Source organism: Dipodascopsis tothii, assembly GCF_038497935.1.
Source record: "Dipodascopsis tothii strain CBS 759.85 unplaced genomic scaffold V1510scaffold_17, whole genome shotgun sequence".
Taxonomy (NCBI): Eukaryota; Fungi; Ascomycota; class Lipomycetes; order Lipomycetales; family Lipomycetaceae; genus Neoaidaea; species Neoaidaea tothii.
Genome location: NW_027118001.1, coordinates 124701 through 139931, shown reverse-complemented (window position 1 = coordinate 139931; position 15231 = coordinate 124701). Strand labels below are relative to the sequence as shown.

Here is a 15231-nt window from a genome sequence, read left to right as displayed (position 1 = left end):
GTCACGTGTCGCCTACCCCTGAGGCCGCCGCACGAACTAGCCACCGCACCACTGCGGCGCAAGACCGCGACGTCGCGACTGACGCCGCATATCGCTCTTCCGTTCGCCGTGCCAGGCTGCCGTTTCCGCCAGGCATCCATCAGCATCGCCCCGCGATCGGCCCAACAGGCGCTGGACCCATCCGCGAACGCCCCGCCAGCGCTAAGATCGTCGCTGCGGGCCTGCCGAGACCTATCAAGCACGTCCGGCATTCTGCCGCAGCGCCGTCTGGCTCCTTGCCCCGTCCGATCCGACCGACGGGTGCCGCTGCCTGGCCGGCCTCCCGCCTATCAGCCAGGAGCGCTCTACCGCCAGCGCTATGTCCAACGACGGCTCGATGCCGGCGTCGCCGGGGCCGCTGGCCCTGGCGCCGCTGACGCCCGAGTCGGCCAAGTCCGACGTCTTCACCGGCTCCTCCGACGCGGCCGTGCTCCGATCCTACATCCACGGCCTGCTGACGGTCGCGCTTGAGGCGCGCGACGCCGATCTGGCCGAGTCGCTCTTCAAGGGCGCGGCGACGTCGACAACGGACGCGGTGTCGCAGAAGCTACTGGCGTTCGCGTCCGACCCGTCAACGTCGACCCTATTTATCTACAAAGTTCTCGAGGACTCCGACGGCCTCGGTAGGTAGCCGGGGACGCACCGCTGACCGCAGACTACCAGAAATACTCGTACGCGCTGCAGTTCGAGTTCGCGCCGCCGCCGAACACGGTCGTGTCGGTTGCGATCATCAAACGCTACCCGATCGTCGACACCAGCCAGTCGCTGATCCCGCAGCTGCAGTTCCTGAACCTGCCGAACGTGCTTGGTGCAGGCGAGACCGGGCCGGCGGCAGGCCAGTCGTCGTCGGTCTACGAGACGCTTTATTCGTTGCTGCACTACGCCATCAAGCCGTACTTTGAAGCCGTCGCCGCCGGCGAGACCAAGGGCCTCGACCGCTCGGAAGCCGACACGAAAGCAGGTACGTGTGTGCGCGGCCCGGCTGACCGCAGGCGTGCCCGCCGCGCGCAAGAAGCTGGTCGAGCTCGAGCTGTCGCTGCTGCATCTGCAGCAGAACATCGAGATCCCCCAGCTGACGCTGGCGTACCACCCGCTGGTGCAGCACGTCATTGACGACGTAAGTAGCCCGTCGGCTGCGCTGACCGCAGGCCGTCAAGCGCAACATCAAGCCGAGCATCGACCTGATCCCGCGCGACAAGCTCGGCGACAGCAAGTTCCTGAACGCGCTACAGACGAACGTCAACACGTGGATCAAGTCGATCCAGACCATCACCAAGCTCACGCGAGACCCCGCGAGCGGCACGGCCACGCAGGAGATCAACTTCTGGATCTCAATGGAGAGCGTGCTGCGGAACATCGAGCTGCAGCTGCAGATGGACGGCGTGACGCTGACGATCGACGTGCTCAAGAACGCGAAGCGATTCCACGCGACGATGAGTTTCGTCGCCGACACGGGGCTCAAGGAGGCCACGGACCAGGTCGAGAAGTACAACCTGCTGATGTACGAGTTCCCGCTGGACAACCTGCTGTCGGCAACGAGCTTTGCGGCCATCAACGAGGCCATTGTGCAGATCTTTAGCCACTTCAACAAGCGCCTGCGGATCTCGTTCTACCCGGTCCGGCGGGCGCTGCTGCTGGTGGAGGCCATCTCGGCGGACCTGGACGCGCAGATCCACGCGCTGCTCGGCGGCCGTCGGCTGATGCACGTCGACTACGCCGACTTCGAGGCCGTGATCGAGCAGGTCGAGGCCATCTTCGCCACGTGGGACCAGCAGATCAAGGAGTTCACCAACATCGCGCGTGACGTGACGCGCAAGCGCACCGAGAAATTCATCCCGATCCGGATCGTGTCCAAGCAGGCGGCCACGCAGGAGCGGCTGGTGTATCTCAAGTCGTTCCGGCTGGCGCACTTCCGGCTGCAGGAGACGCTCGGGAACGTGCTGCGGCCGCAGCTCGCCGGCAGCGCGTACACGGACGCCGCGGCCGAGGGCATCGCCGACCTGGACATTGCCGAGGAGACCAAGGCCGCGTTCGCGATCCTCAAGGACGTCGACGTGCTCGACGTCTCGGCCGAGGGCACCGAGATCTGGGCGGCCGCCGAGCAGGCGTACAACGACCGCATCTCGCGCGTCGAGAACTTCATCATCGCGCAGCTGCGCGACCGGCTGGCGACCGCCAAGACCGCCAACGAGATGTTCCGGGTGTTCTCCAAGTTCAACCCGCTGTTTGTGCGGCCCAAGATCCGCGGCGCGATCCACGAGTACCAGGCGCACCTGATCGAGAACGTCAAGGCGGACATTGCCGCGCTGCACGAGCGCTTCAAGACACAGTACACGCTGTCCGAGTCGTACATGATGGCGCGGCTGCGCGACATCCCGTCGGTCTCGGGCACGATCATCTGGGTCCAGCAGATCGAGCGCCAGCTCAACCTGTACATGCGGCGGGTCGAGGATCTGCTCGGCACCGGCTGGGAGCTCTACGTCGAGGGCGAGAAGCTGCACAGCGAGAGCACGACGTTCCGCAAGAAGCTCGACTGCAAGCCGATCTACGACTCGTGGCTGCGGGCCGTGACGCAGCGCAACATCGCCATCAGCGGACCGCTGTTCAAGATCACGCGGAGCCGGGCGGCCGGCAACAGCCTCGTGCTGGCCGTCAACTTCGACACGCAGGCGGTCGCGCTGTTCAAGGAGGTGCGCAACCTGACGTACCTCAAGTTCCAGGTGCCGCACGCGGTCAACAGCGTGTCCAAGGTGGCCAAGCGCGTGTATCCGTACGCGATCTCGCTCAAGACGAGCACGGAGCTGTACATGCACGCGAGCACTCTGGCGGACGACGGCCTCGGCATGAACATTCTCCTCAACGGCTACCAGAACGAGGCGCAGGCGCTGATCAAGCGCGGCATGCGCCTGAAGTGGGAGTACTTCATCCACTCGTACGACCTCAAGTCGTTCTCGTTCTCGACCGCCGACAGCGCCGGCGTGCACGAGAGCAAGTACGTGCAGTACGTGCGCGAGCTGTTCACGACGATCTCGACGCTGGAGAAGAAGGTGGGCGTGCTGGCGGACGTGTCGGCGACGATTGCGGGCGCGCTCGACGACCTGCGCACGTGCCGCTACGACGCCGAGACGCTCGGAGGCGTCGTCGACGGTCTGCAGAACCTCGTCGACCGGCTGAACCTCGAGAGCTTTGCGAACCTGCCGGTGTGGGTGGCCTCGCTGAACGCGCGGGTCGAGCAGCTGCTGACGGACCGGCTGCGCAGCGCGATCGCCGACTGGGTGGACACGTTCCGGGCCAAGAGCGGCACGTACTCGAAGCCGGCACCCACCAAGAAGGTCGTGCCGAAGCTGCCGGCGCTGGTGTTCGAGCTGGTGGTGCGCAACCAGGTCATCGCGCTGGCGCCGCCGCTGGCGTATGCCAAGGTCAGCTGGTACGGCCAGCTCCAGGACTGGCTGGCGGTCGTGCTGCGGCTGCCCAAGATCCAGTCGGAGCGGTACGAGCTCAACTCGACGCTGCGGACGGCGTCCGCGACGGCCGCCCGGTTCGAGAACCTGGCGGTGGCGGTCGCGCCCGAGCTCGCGGTCGCGTACGCGCTCGTCGACTCCAAGCTGGGCGAGCTCGCAGCGTACGTCCAGAAGTGGTACCAGTTCCAGTCGCTGTGGGACCTGCAGGCCGAGAACGTGTACAGCATCCTCGGCAGCGACCTGGCCCGGTGGATCCAGATCATGCACGAGATCCGGCGGTCGCGCGCCACGTTCGACACTTCGTCGGTCTCGCAGAGCTTTGGCGTCGCCGTGATCGAGTACGAGCAGGTGCAGGCGCGCGTCAACGCCAAGTACGACACCTGGCAGCACAGCACGCTCGTGCGGTTCGCCGAGCTGCTCGAGACGAGCACCAAGCAGACGTACGCCGAGTTCCAGAAAGAGCGCAAGACGCTCGAGGCGCAGAGCCTGGACTCTTCGTCGACGGCGCACGCGGTCGCGTTCATCACGACGATCGAGTCGTGCAAGCGCAAGGTGCGCGCGTGGCAGGACCAGATCGAGCTGTACCGCCAGGGCCAGATCACGCTGGCCCGGCAGCGGTTCCAGTTCCCGCCGGACTGGATCTACTCGGACCAGATCAACAGCGAGTGGACGGCGCTCAACGAGATCCTTGGCCGGCGCAGCAAGCTGGTCGAGGACCAGACGGACGCGCTGCGGGCCAAGATCCTGGCCGAGAGCCACATCATCAACGACCAGATGCACAAGGCGGTCGAGGACTGGACGCAGGAGAAGCCGGTGACGGGCACGGTCGACGCGCGCGAAGCCACGCGCATCCTGAACCGCTACGAGGGCCTGTTCACGAAGCTCAAGGACTCGTACGATCTGATCTTCCGGGCGCGCGAGGCGCTGGACCTCGACATCGACGCCCACGTCTCGCTGGACACGATCCTCGAGGAGATCCAGGACTTCAAGTCGGTGTGGGCCGCGCTCAGCACGATCTGGGCGTCGATTGGCGACCTGCGCGAGACCCTGTGGACGGCGCTGGTGGCGCGCAAGGTCAAGACGAGCCTGGACGGCCTGGCGGCGATGGCCAAGAAGATGCCGACGCGCGTGCGGCAGTACGCCGCGTTCGAGCACGTGCAGGACGCGCTGCGGAGCCACCTGGCGCTGATGCCGCTGCTGGCGCTGCTCAAGGAGGACGCCGTCAAGGAGCGCCACTGGGCGCGCGTGTTCAAGGCGGCCGGCCAGGCGGACGTGCCGGCGTCGGCGCTGACCCTGGGCGACGTGTGGGACCTGGCCACGCCTGCCAACGAGCCGCTGCTGCGCGACGTGGTCGCGCAGGCCCAGGGCGAGTACACGCTCGAGGTGTTCCTGCGCAAGACCGCCGAGACGTGGGCCGGGTACGTGCTCGAGCTCACAAACTACCAGAACAAGTGCCGGCTCATCCGCGGCTGGGACGAGATCTTCGCGACCACGACGGAGCACCTGAACGCGCTCGCGGCCATGCACCACTCGCCGTACTTCAAGCAGTTCGAGGAGGAGGCCACGGCGTGGGAGGACCGCATCAACCGGATCCACGCGCTGTTCGACGTGTGGATCGACGTCCAGCGCCAGTGGGTCTACCTCGAGGGCGTCTTCACCGGCAACGTCGAGATCAAGCTGCTGCTGCCGGCCGAGTCGGCGCGGTTCCAGAACATCAACTCGGAGGTGTTTTCGCTGATGCGCAAGGTGTCGCGGTCGCCCAACGTGCTGGACGTGCTCAACATCGCCGGGATCCAAAAGAGCCTCGAGCGGCTGCAGGAGCTGCTGAACAAGATCCAGCGGTCGCTGGGCGAGTACCTCGAGCGCGAGCGACTCCAGTTCCCGCGGTTCTTCTTTGTGGGCGACGAGGACCTGCTGGAGATCATCGGCAACTCGAAGGACATTGTGCGGATCCAGAAACACTTCAGCAAGATGTTTGCGGGCGTGGCCAGCGTGGAGTACGACGCTGAGACCGCGGCGATCACGGCGGTGGTGTCGCGCGAGGGCGAGCGCGTGGCGCTGGCGGCCGAGGTGGTGGTTGCGAACCACACCAAGATCAACGCGTGGATGGCCGCGCTGGAGGACCAGGTCCGGCTGACGCTGGCGGAGCGCGTGCGCGAGGCGCTGGCCGCGTACGAGACGCTGATGGCAGACGGGCCGGCGGCGGAGGCCGTGGCCGCGTGGGTGCGCGGGCTGCCGTCGCAGGCGACCGTGCTGGCGTCGCAGATCTGGTGGACGACGGCGACGGAGAGCGCGCTGGCGGGCGGGTCGCTGGCGGCGCTGGTCGGCCAGACGGACGCTGTGCTGGGCGTGCTGGCGGCGCTGGTGCTGACCGAGCTCGGGGCGCTGGACCGCAAGAAGACCGAGGCACTGATCACGGAGATTGTGTACCAGCGCAACTCGCTGGCGGCCATGGCCGCCGACAAGGTGACGTCGCCGCAGGCGTTTGCGTGGGTTTCGCGGCTGCGGTACGTGTACGCGCCGGCCAAGGAGCCGCTGGCGCGGCTGAGCGTGCACATTGGCTCGGCCGTGTTCCCGTACGGGTACGAGTACGTGGGCGTGCCGGACCGGCTGGTGCGGACGCCGCTGACGGACACGTGCTACCTGGCCCTGACCGGCGCGCTCGAGCAGAACCTGGGCGGGTCGCCGTTCGGGCCGGCCGGGACCGGCAAGACCGAGACGGTGAAGTCGCTCGGGCACCAGCTGGGCAGCTTTGTGCTGGTGTTCTGCTGCGACGACACGTTCGACTTCCAGGCCATGGACCGGATCCTGCTGGGCATCTGCCTGGTGGGCGCGTGGGGCTGTTTCGACGAGTTCAACCGGCTGAACGAGCAGATCCTGAGCGCGGTGTCGTCGCAGATCCAGAGCATCCAGAGCGGGCTGAAGGAGGGCGCGGGGGAGGCGCGAATCGAGCTGAGCGGGCGGTCGATCGAGATCACCCGGGGAACCGGTAAGTGGCTGTCAGATAAGGTTTCGCGTAAACGGTGCCTGACCCAAACCTTATTAGGCGTGTTCGTTACCATGAACCCGGGTTACGCGGGCCGGTCCAACCTCCCGGACAACCTCAAGCAGCTCTTCCGGAGCATCTCCATGGTCAAGCCCGAGAAGGAGCTCATCGCCGAGGTCATCCTGTACTCGCAGGGCTTCGCGGCCGCCGCGCCGCTGTCGCAGAAAGTCGTGGGCGTGTTCGAGGCCCTGGCCGGGCGAGTTTCGCCACAACCGCACTACGACTTTGGGCTGCGCGCCATCAAGAGCATCCTGACGAGCTCGGGCCGGCTGATCCGCGCGGCCGGCGCGGCGGACGCGGACGCCGAGGCGCGCATCATCCGGCGCAGTCTGCGCGAGAGCATCGCGCCCAAGCTCGTGGACGCGGACGCGGCCGTGCTCGACGACGTCGTCCACGCGGCGTTCCCGGCCGTGCAGGCCATGCCGGCCGACCACGCCGCGCTGTACGCGGCCGTGGACGCGGCGGCCGCCGAGCACGCGTACGTGGTGGACGCCGCGTGGCGCGAGAAGATCGTCCAGCTGTACCAGATGCAGGACCTGCACCACGGCGTCATCCTCGTCGGCGAGTCGGGCGCCGGCAAGACGGCCGTGTGGACCACGCTGCTCGCGGCGCTCGAGGCGCTCGAGCACACGCCGAGCGTCGCGCACGTCATCGACGCCAAGGTCATGTCCAAGGAGGCGCTCTACGGCACGCTGGACGCGACCACGCGCGAGTGGACCGACGGCCTGCTGACAGGCATGCTCCGCAAGGTCATCGACAACCTGCGCGGCGAGACCGCCAAGCGCCACTGGATCGTCTTCGACGGCGACATCGACCCCGAGTGGGCCGAGAGCCTCAACAGGTGTGTACGTCGCCGGCTCCGCTGACGCAGTGTTCTGGACGACAACCGGCTGCTGACGCTGCCCAACGGCGAGCGGCTGAGCCTGCCCGCCAACGTCCGGCTGCTGTTCGAGGTCGAGACGCTGGCGTACGCCACGCCGGCCACCGTCAGTCGCTGCGGCATGGTCTGGTTCGGCCGCACGGTGTCGGCCGAGATGGCCGTCCGCCGGCACCTGGCGCGGCTGCGCGCGCGCGCGTTCGACGACGACGACGACGGGCCCGCGCCCGAGCCCCGCGACACGGCCGTGCCGGCCGCCGTCGCCGACCAGGTCGGCGCCGCGCTGCTGGACGACGGCCTGCTGGCGACCGTGCTCGGCCACGTCCGCGGCGCCGACCACGTCATGCCGTTTTCCGACACGCGCGCCGTGGCCAGCCTGTGCGCGCTCGTCGACGCGGCCGCGCGCGCCGCCGTGCAGTACAACGCCGAGCACGTCGACTTTGGCCTGTCCGCCGAGCAGCTGCGGCGGTACGTCGCGCGCAAGCTGCTCGTCGCGCTCGTGTGGGCGCTGGCCGGCGACTGCCCCCTGGCGGCCCGCCACAGCTTCGGCGACTTCGTGGCCGCGCTGCCCGCGTTCGGCATGGTCGGCGCGCCGCCCGGGCCGCTGTTCGACTACGACGTGGCGCTGCCGGACGCCGACTGGACGCCGTGGCAGGCGCTCGTGCCCACAGTCCAGCTCGACGCCCACGACGTCTCCCGCACCGACGTCGTCGTGCCCACGATCGACACGGTCCGGCACGAGCAGCTCGTGCACGCGTCGCTGGGCGAGCGCAAGCCCGTCGTGCTGTGCGGCCCGCCCGGCTCGGGCAAGACCATGATCCTGTTCAACACGCTGCGCGCGTTCCACAACATGGACGTCGTCGGCGTCAACTTCTCCAAGACCACGACGCCCGAGCTCGTCGTGCGCACGCTCGAGCAGTACTGCGAGTACCAGCGCACGCCGGCCGGGCTCGTGCTGGCGCCGGCGCAGATCGGCCGCTGGCTGGTGCTGTTCTGCGACGAGGTCAACCTGCCTGCGCCGGACCGCTACGGCACGCAGCGCGCGATCGCGCTGCTGCGGCAGCTCGTGGAGCAGAACGGGTTCTGGCGCCACGACCGGGTGTGGGTGGCGCTGGGCCGCGTGCAGATCGTGGCCGCGTGCAACCCGCCGACGGACGTCGGGCGCAGCGCGCTGAGCGAGCGGTTCCTGCGGCACGTGGCCGTGGTGATGGTCGACTACCCGGGCCCGGCCGCGCTCGGCCAGATCTACGGCACGTTCAACCGCGCGGTGCTGCGCGCGCTGCCGGCGCTGCGGGGCTTTGCCGGGCCGCTGACGGACGCCATGGTCGACGTGTACCTGGGCGCCAAGCAGCGGTTTGTGCCCACGGCGCACGCGCACTACGTGTTCTCGCCGCGCGAGCTCACGCGGTGGGTGCGCGGCGTGCACGAGGCGGTGGCGCCGCTGGAGACGCTCGCGCTCGACGGGCTCATCCGCGTGTGGGCGCACGAGGCCCTGCGGCTGTTCTCGGACCGGCTGGTGACGGACGGCGAGCGCCAGTGGATGGCGGCCGCCGTGGCCGCCGCCGCCGGCCGCCACTTTGCCGGCGCCGACGTCGACCGCGCGCTCGAGCAGCCGATCCTGTTCTCCAACTGGCTGTCCAAGCACTACGTCCCCGTCGGGCTCGACGAGCTGCGCGCGTTCGTGCGGTCGCGGTTCCGCACGTTCTGCGAGGAGGAGGTCGACGTGCCGCTCGTGCTCTACGACGACAGCCTCGACCACATCCTGCGCATCGACCGCGTGTTCCGGCAGCCGCAGGGCCACCTGATCCTCATCGGCGTCTCCGGCAGCGGCAAGACGACGCTGGCCAAGTTCGTGGCGTGGATGAACGGCCTGCGCATCTTCCAGATCGACGTCCACCGCGGCTACAGCGGCGCCGACTTTGACGAGGACCTGCGGACGGTGATCCGGTGCGCGAGCGTCAAGGGCGAGAAGGTGTGCTTCATCCTGGACGAGGCCAGCATGCTGGACTCGGGCTTCCTGGAGCGCATGAACACGCTGCTGGCCAACGCCGAGATCCCGGGCCTGTTTGAGGGCGACGAGCAGACGGCGCTGCTGAACGCGTGCAAGGAGAGCGCGCGGCGGCAGGGCGTGCTGCTCGAGTCGGCCGACGAGGTCTACCAGTGGTTTGTGCGGCAGATCGCGGCCAACCTGCACGTGGTGTTCACGATGAACCCGGCGAACGGCAGCGCCGCGTCGCGGGCGGCGGCGTCGCCGGCGCTGTTCAACCGCTGCGTGCTCAACTGGATGGGCGACTGGTCGGCGGCGGCGCTGGCGCAGGTCGGCGCCGAGCTCACGCAGGCGCTGGACCTGGACGAGCACGCGCGCGCGGCCGTCGTCGACGCCATGGTCGCCGTGCCCGCGGCCGTCGAGCCGTTCGTCGCCGCGGCCGCCGCCGAGCACGGCGCCACGGCGTTCCTCACGCCGCGGCACTTCCTCGACCTCGCCGCGCACTTCTGCGCCATCTACGCGGCCAAGCGCGCCGCCCTGGCCGCGCAGCAGCGCCACCTCGGCGTCGGCCTCGACAAGATCCGCAGCACGGTCGACAAGGTGCGCGAGCTGCGCAGCTCGCTCGCCGACAAGCAGGCGCAGCTGCAGGCCAAGAACGCGCAGGCCAACGACAAGCTGCGGCGCATGGTCGCCGACCAGCAGGAGACCGAGAACCGGCGGGCCGAGTCGGTGCGGTTCCAGGACGCGCTGCGCGCGCAGGAGGCCGAGATCGCGCGGCGGCAGGCCGAGGTGCTGGCGGACCTGGCGCGGGCCGAGCCCGCGGTGGCCAAGGCCCGCGAGAGCGTCGGCAGCATCAAGAAGCAGCACCTGGCCGAGGTGCGGTCCATGGCCAACCCCCCCGAGGCCGTCAAGCTGGCCATGGAGGGCGTGTGCACGCTGCTGCAGCACCGCGTGGACTCGTGGCGGGCCGTGCAGAGCGTCATCCGCCGCGACGACTTCATCTCGAGCATCCTCAACTTCGACAACGACCGCCAGATGACGCGCGCGCTGCGCCAGCGCATGCAGGCCGAGTACCTGGCCAAGCCGGGGTTCACGTTCGAGACCGTGGACCGCGCCAGCAAGGCGTGCGGGCCGATTGTGCTGTGGATCGAGGCCCAGGTCAACTACTCGCTGATCCTGGACCGGATCGGGCCGCTGCGGGCCGAGGTGGACGCGCTGGTGGGGGCGGCGGCGGCGACGGCAGCCGAGGCCGCGGCCGCCGACGGCGTCGTGGCCGAGCTCGAGGCCTCGATCGAGCGCTACAAGGACGAGTACGCGGCGCTGATCAGCCAGGTCCAGGCGATCAAGGCCGAGATGGGCCGCGTGCAGGAGCGCGTGGGCCGCAGCGTGCAGCTGCTCGAGTCGCTGTCGGCCGAGCGCGAGCGCTGGGCGGCCGGCAGCCGCGACTTTGAGCGGCAGACGGCGACGGCGGCGGGCGACGCGCTGCTGGCGGCCGCGCTGCTGGCCTACGGCGGCTTCTTCGACCAGCGGTACCGGCGCGACATGCGCCGCGCGTGGGCGGCCGCGCTGGCGGCGCGGGGCGTGGCGCACGGCGACGCCGGCGCTGTGGACTACGTGGCGACGGCCGAGGACCGCGTGCGGTGGCAGGCCAGCCACCTGCCGGCCGGCGAGATCTACGAGGAGAACGCGCTGATGGTGGCGCGCAGCCCGCGGTGCCCGCTGCTGGTGGACCCGACCGGCCGCGCGGTGGACTTTCTGCGGCGGCTGCACGCGGACCGCGCGCTGGTCGTGACCAGCTTCCTCGACGCGGGCTTTGTGAAGCTGCTGGAGAGCGCGCTGCGGTTCGGCAACCCGCTCGTCATCGCGGACGCCGAGCACTACGACCCGGTCGTCAACCACGTGCTGAACCGCGAGTACCAGCGCACGGGCGGGCGTGTGCTGGTGCGCGTCGGCCGGCAGCACGTGGACGTCTCGCCCGCGTTCGCGCTGTTCCTGGTCGCCCGCGACGGCGCGTTCTTCGCGCCCGACGTCTGCGCGCGCACCACGCTCGTCAACTTCACCGTCACGCGCCACAACATGCACGCGCAGTCGCTCAACGAGCTCCTGCGCGCGGAGCGGCCGGACGTGGACCGCCAGCGCACCAACCTGATCAAGCTCAAGGGCGAGTTCCACGTGCGGCTCAGCCAGCTCGAGGACCGGCTGCTCGAGGAGCTCAACCGGTCCAAGGGCAGCCTGCTGGACGACGACGGCGTGATCGCCACGCTCGAGAGCCTCAAGGTCGAGGCCGGCGACGTGGCCCAGAAGATCGCCGAGACGGACGGGGTGATGGCCAAGGTCGAGGCCATCACGGCCAAATACGCGGCCGTGGCCGACGCGTGCGGCGCCATCTTTGCGCTGCTGGGGCACCTGCACCGCCTGCACCACCTCTACCGGTTCTCGCTCGCGTACTTCCACGCGGTCTTTGCGGCCGTGCTGCGGTCGCGGACGGGGCCGGGCCTGGACGACCTGGTGGCGCGGCTGTACGCGGCGACGTACCGGCGGACGGCGCAGACGCTGTTCAGACGCGACTGCCTGCTGGTGGCCGTGCTGCTGGCGTACACGGCGCGGGCGGGACACGCGTCCGACGTGGTGGGCCACGTGTTTGACCGCGAGCTGCCGCTGGTGGCCGAGACCGGCGGGCCGGACGACGTGCTGGCGACGGGCGCGCTGGCGCGGTTCGGCGTGCGCGACGCGGCCGCGCTGGCCGCGTTTGTGGACGAGGGCCCGGCCGGAGCGGCCGCCGGAGCGGACGCCAGCGCGGACGCCGGCCCGGACGCCGGCGCGGACGCCGGCGCGGACGCCGACCGCGCCCTGTACCGGCTGCTGGCGCTGCGGCACCTGCGCTCGGACCGGTTCGTGGCCGCGGCCGAGAGCTACGTGGCCGGCGTGATCCCGCTCGACGACGGCGACGGCCTGGCGGCCGTGGTCGCCGAGGCCGACGCGCACACGCCCGTGGCGCTCTGCTGCGTGCCCGGCGTGGACGCCAGCGACCGCGTGGACGCGCTGGCGGCCGCCGCCGGCGTGCGCTGCCGCTCGGTGGCGCTGGGCTCGCCGGAGGCCGTCGGCCTGGCCGAGCGCGCGCTGGCCGAGGCCGCCGCGGCCGGCTCGTGGGTCGTCGTCAAGAACGTGCACCTGGCGGCCGCGTGGCTCGACTGCGCCGACAAGCGCGTGGCCGCGCTGGCCGCCGCGCCCGGCTTCCGGCTCTTCCTGACCATGGACGCCGGCGCGCGCGTGCCCGCGCCGCTGCTGGCCGCGTCGCGCGTGGTCACGTTCGAGCCGGCCGTGGGGATGCGCGCCAGCCTGCGCGCCACGTTCGGCCGGCTGGCCGCCACCCGGCTCGCCGCGCCGCCTGCCGAGCGTGCCCGCGCGCTGCTGCTCGTCGCCTGGGTCCACGGCGTCGTGCAGGAGCGCGCGCAGTACGCCGGCGGCTGGCGGCGGCCGCTGGACGTCTCGGACGCCGACTTTGAGTTCGCCGCCGCCGTCGTCGACACGTGGGTCGCCCGCGCCGCCGCCGGCCGGTCCAACGTTGCGCCGGACGCCATCGCCTGGGACGTCGTGCGCGCGGTCGTCGGCCGCATCGTCTACGGCGGCAAGGCCGCCGACGCCGCGGACGCCGCCGCGCTGGCGGCGCTGGCCGACCGCGTGCTCGTCCCGGACGCGTTCAACCTCGGCTTCAGCCTGGCGCCGGCCGGGCCGCCCGTGCCGGTGCCCGACGGCAGCCGGCCGGCCGACCTGGCCGCGTGGGTCGACGCGCTGGCGCCGGACTCGCCCGAGTGGCTCGGCCTGCCGGCCGACGCACGCAAGCTGTAGGCTGTACGATAGTGTATTTTATTGCAGACCTTACATGCCAAGCCTGACTCGCTCGCTTCGAGCTGCTGCTAGCTGCTGGCGGCGGCGGCCGCCGGCTGCTAGCTGCCAGCGGCGGCCGCCGCCGGCTGCTAGCTGCCAGGGGTGCGTGCGCTTTGCCCGCGTTGGGCGGCCGCCGCCGCCGCGCCGCCGCCGCGCCCCCGCGGACGCCTTCCGCGCGCTTCGGCGCGCCTTCTACGGCGCCCCCTCGCGTTCCATGACTCGGCCGGCGGCCGCCGCGCCACCGGCGGCGCTAGCGGCGGCCGGCCGGCCGCGGGCAGTGTCTGCGGGCGGCGCGGGCGCGGCCGTTGCCGGCGCGGGCGCCGCGGCCGCCGCGCCCGCCGCGCCCGCCCGCGCGGCCGCCGCCGCCGGCCCTGCCACAGCCCCCCCAGCGCGCCCCGGCGCCCGTGTCTCGTGCTCGCGCAGTATCTGCGCCCACGCGCGGCTCACCAGGTGGTCGTCCATGGCGGTGACGCGGGCGGGCCGCGGGGTTCGCGTCATAGGGTTAGGGGGCTGGGCTATATAAGCCCGCGCCCTCCTCTCTTTTTCTCCACCCGTACGGGCACGCAGGAGGCCGGAGCCTGGCTCGCGCGGCCGCAGGCGTGGCGCCGGCCTCTGCCCCTTCGGGCAGCTTCAGCACCGGCTGCTTCGAAGATCCATTGATCGCCGTGATCTCTCGGATTCAAAATGCAGCCCAGAGTAAGCATCGCTCCGGCGAGCCTTTAGAGAACGGAGGCCGGGTCGGCTACCATTCCGCGCGACATCGCGAACAAAGGCAACACTCCGGATCGGCCGGATGTAGACGGCACACGAGCCGCGGCTCCGCCGGCGCGGCCGCCACCGCCCCTGGGCGCCCGCGACCGACGCAAGGGCTGTCGCGATGGCGTGGCTAAAAATTTTTATATCCCGGCCCGCTCGTCACGTCCCACATCACATCGCCCGCGTAGCACTCCGAGTAGCACAGGCGGCGCCAGCAGCCATGACCCGAGGCAACCAGCGCGAGAATGACCGGGCGCGGGCCATGAAGAAGGCCCAGAGCCAGAAGAAGAAGAGCGAGGGTGACCCGACCAAGCGCCGCGAGGAGCAGGCCGCCATCATGCGCAAGAAGCAGAAGGAAGGTACGTGCGCCGTGCGGCTCGTGCGGCTCGACTGACCTGCAGCGGAGGACCGCAAGGCTGCCGACGGCAAGAGGTAGCCGTCGCACGCGACCATGTACATTACGCAATAGACCTTCTGCCTTGTCTGGGGCTGCGGCCGCGACGCGCCGCGGCCCGATCCGCGCGCAGGCCGCGGCGCGAAACGCCCGGGCGGCTGTGCGTGCGCGACGCGGCGCCGGCCGGCTCGACGGCGCAGACGCCCGGACGGCGAAGCGCGCGCTGGACGGCCGCGGCGCTGCGGCTAAATGCCGCACGCGGTCGGCCGGGCCGTACCTTGGCTGGCTGGGCAGCGCGCCTCCGGCGGCGACTCCGTCGGGGTGGCTGCCCTGCGGGCAGGCTGGGATCGCCCGCGAGCCGCGGTGCGGCTATATGCCGCACGCGGTGCGGCTGGACCGCCTGTGCGACGCGCCTCCGGCGGCGACTCCGTCGGGGGTAGCTGCGGAGGCTGGACCGCCCTGAGATCGCATGCAGCGAGCCTCCGGCGGCGACTCCGTCGAGGGTGGCTGCCCTGCGGGCAGGGCGGATCGGGCGAGAACTGCCGCGCGGCTATATGCCGCACGCGGTGCGGCTGATTTCGCATCTCCTCGGCAAAGTCGCCAGGCGATTGCAGGCCGACTATGCAGCGAGCCTCCGGCGGCGACTCCGTCGGGGGTAGCTGCCCTGCGGGCAGGCTGGATCGCCCCGAGATCGCATGCAGCGAGCCTCCGGCGGCGACTCCGTCGAGGGTGGCTGCCCTGCGGGCAGGGCGGATCGGGCGAGAACTGCCGCGCGGCTATATG

General features: G+C 70.5%; 2 protein-coding genes across 2 annotated transcripts; both read left to right on the top strand.

Moving 5' to 3' along the window:
- Nucleotides 1-59: 59 nt before the first annotated feature.
- Nucleotides 60-13409, top strand: V1510DRAFT_448499 (dynein heavy chain, N-terminal region 1-domain-containing protein). Its single transcript, XM_066935776.1, has 5 exons — nt 60-662; nt 695-1000; nt 1032-1156; nt 1188-7387; nt 7418-13409. Exons 1-5 carry the CDS (start codon nt 359-361, stop codon nt 13257-13259), a joined length of 12777 nt encoding a protein of 4258 aa, XP_066788625.1. The 5' UTR covers nt 60-358; the 3' UTR covers nt 13260-13409.
- Nucleotides 13410-14244: 835 nt separating this feature from the next.
- On the top strand, nt 14245-14537 carry V1510DRAFT_417805 (uncharacterized protein). Its single transcript, XM_066934024.1, has 2 exons — nt 14245-14413; nt 14456-14537. The coding sequence occupies exons 1-2, from the start codon at nt 14275-14277 to the stop codon at nt 14488-14490; spliced, it is 174 nt and encodes a 57-aa protein (XP_066788624.1). The 5' UTR covers nt 14245-14274; the 3' UTR covers nt 14491-14537.
- The last annotated feature ends 694 nt before the right edge of the window (nt 14538-15231 follow it).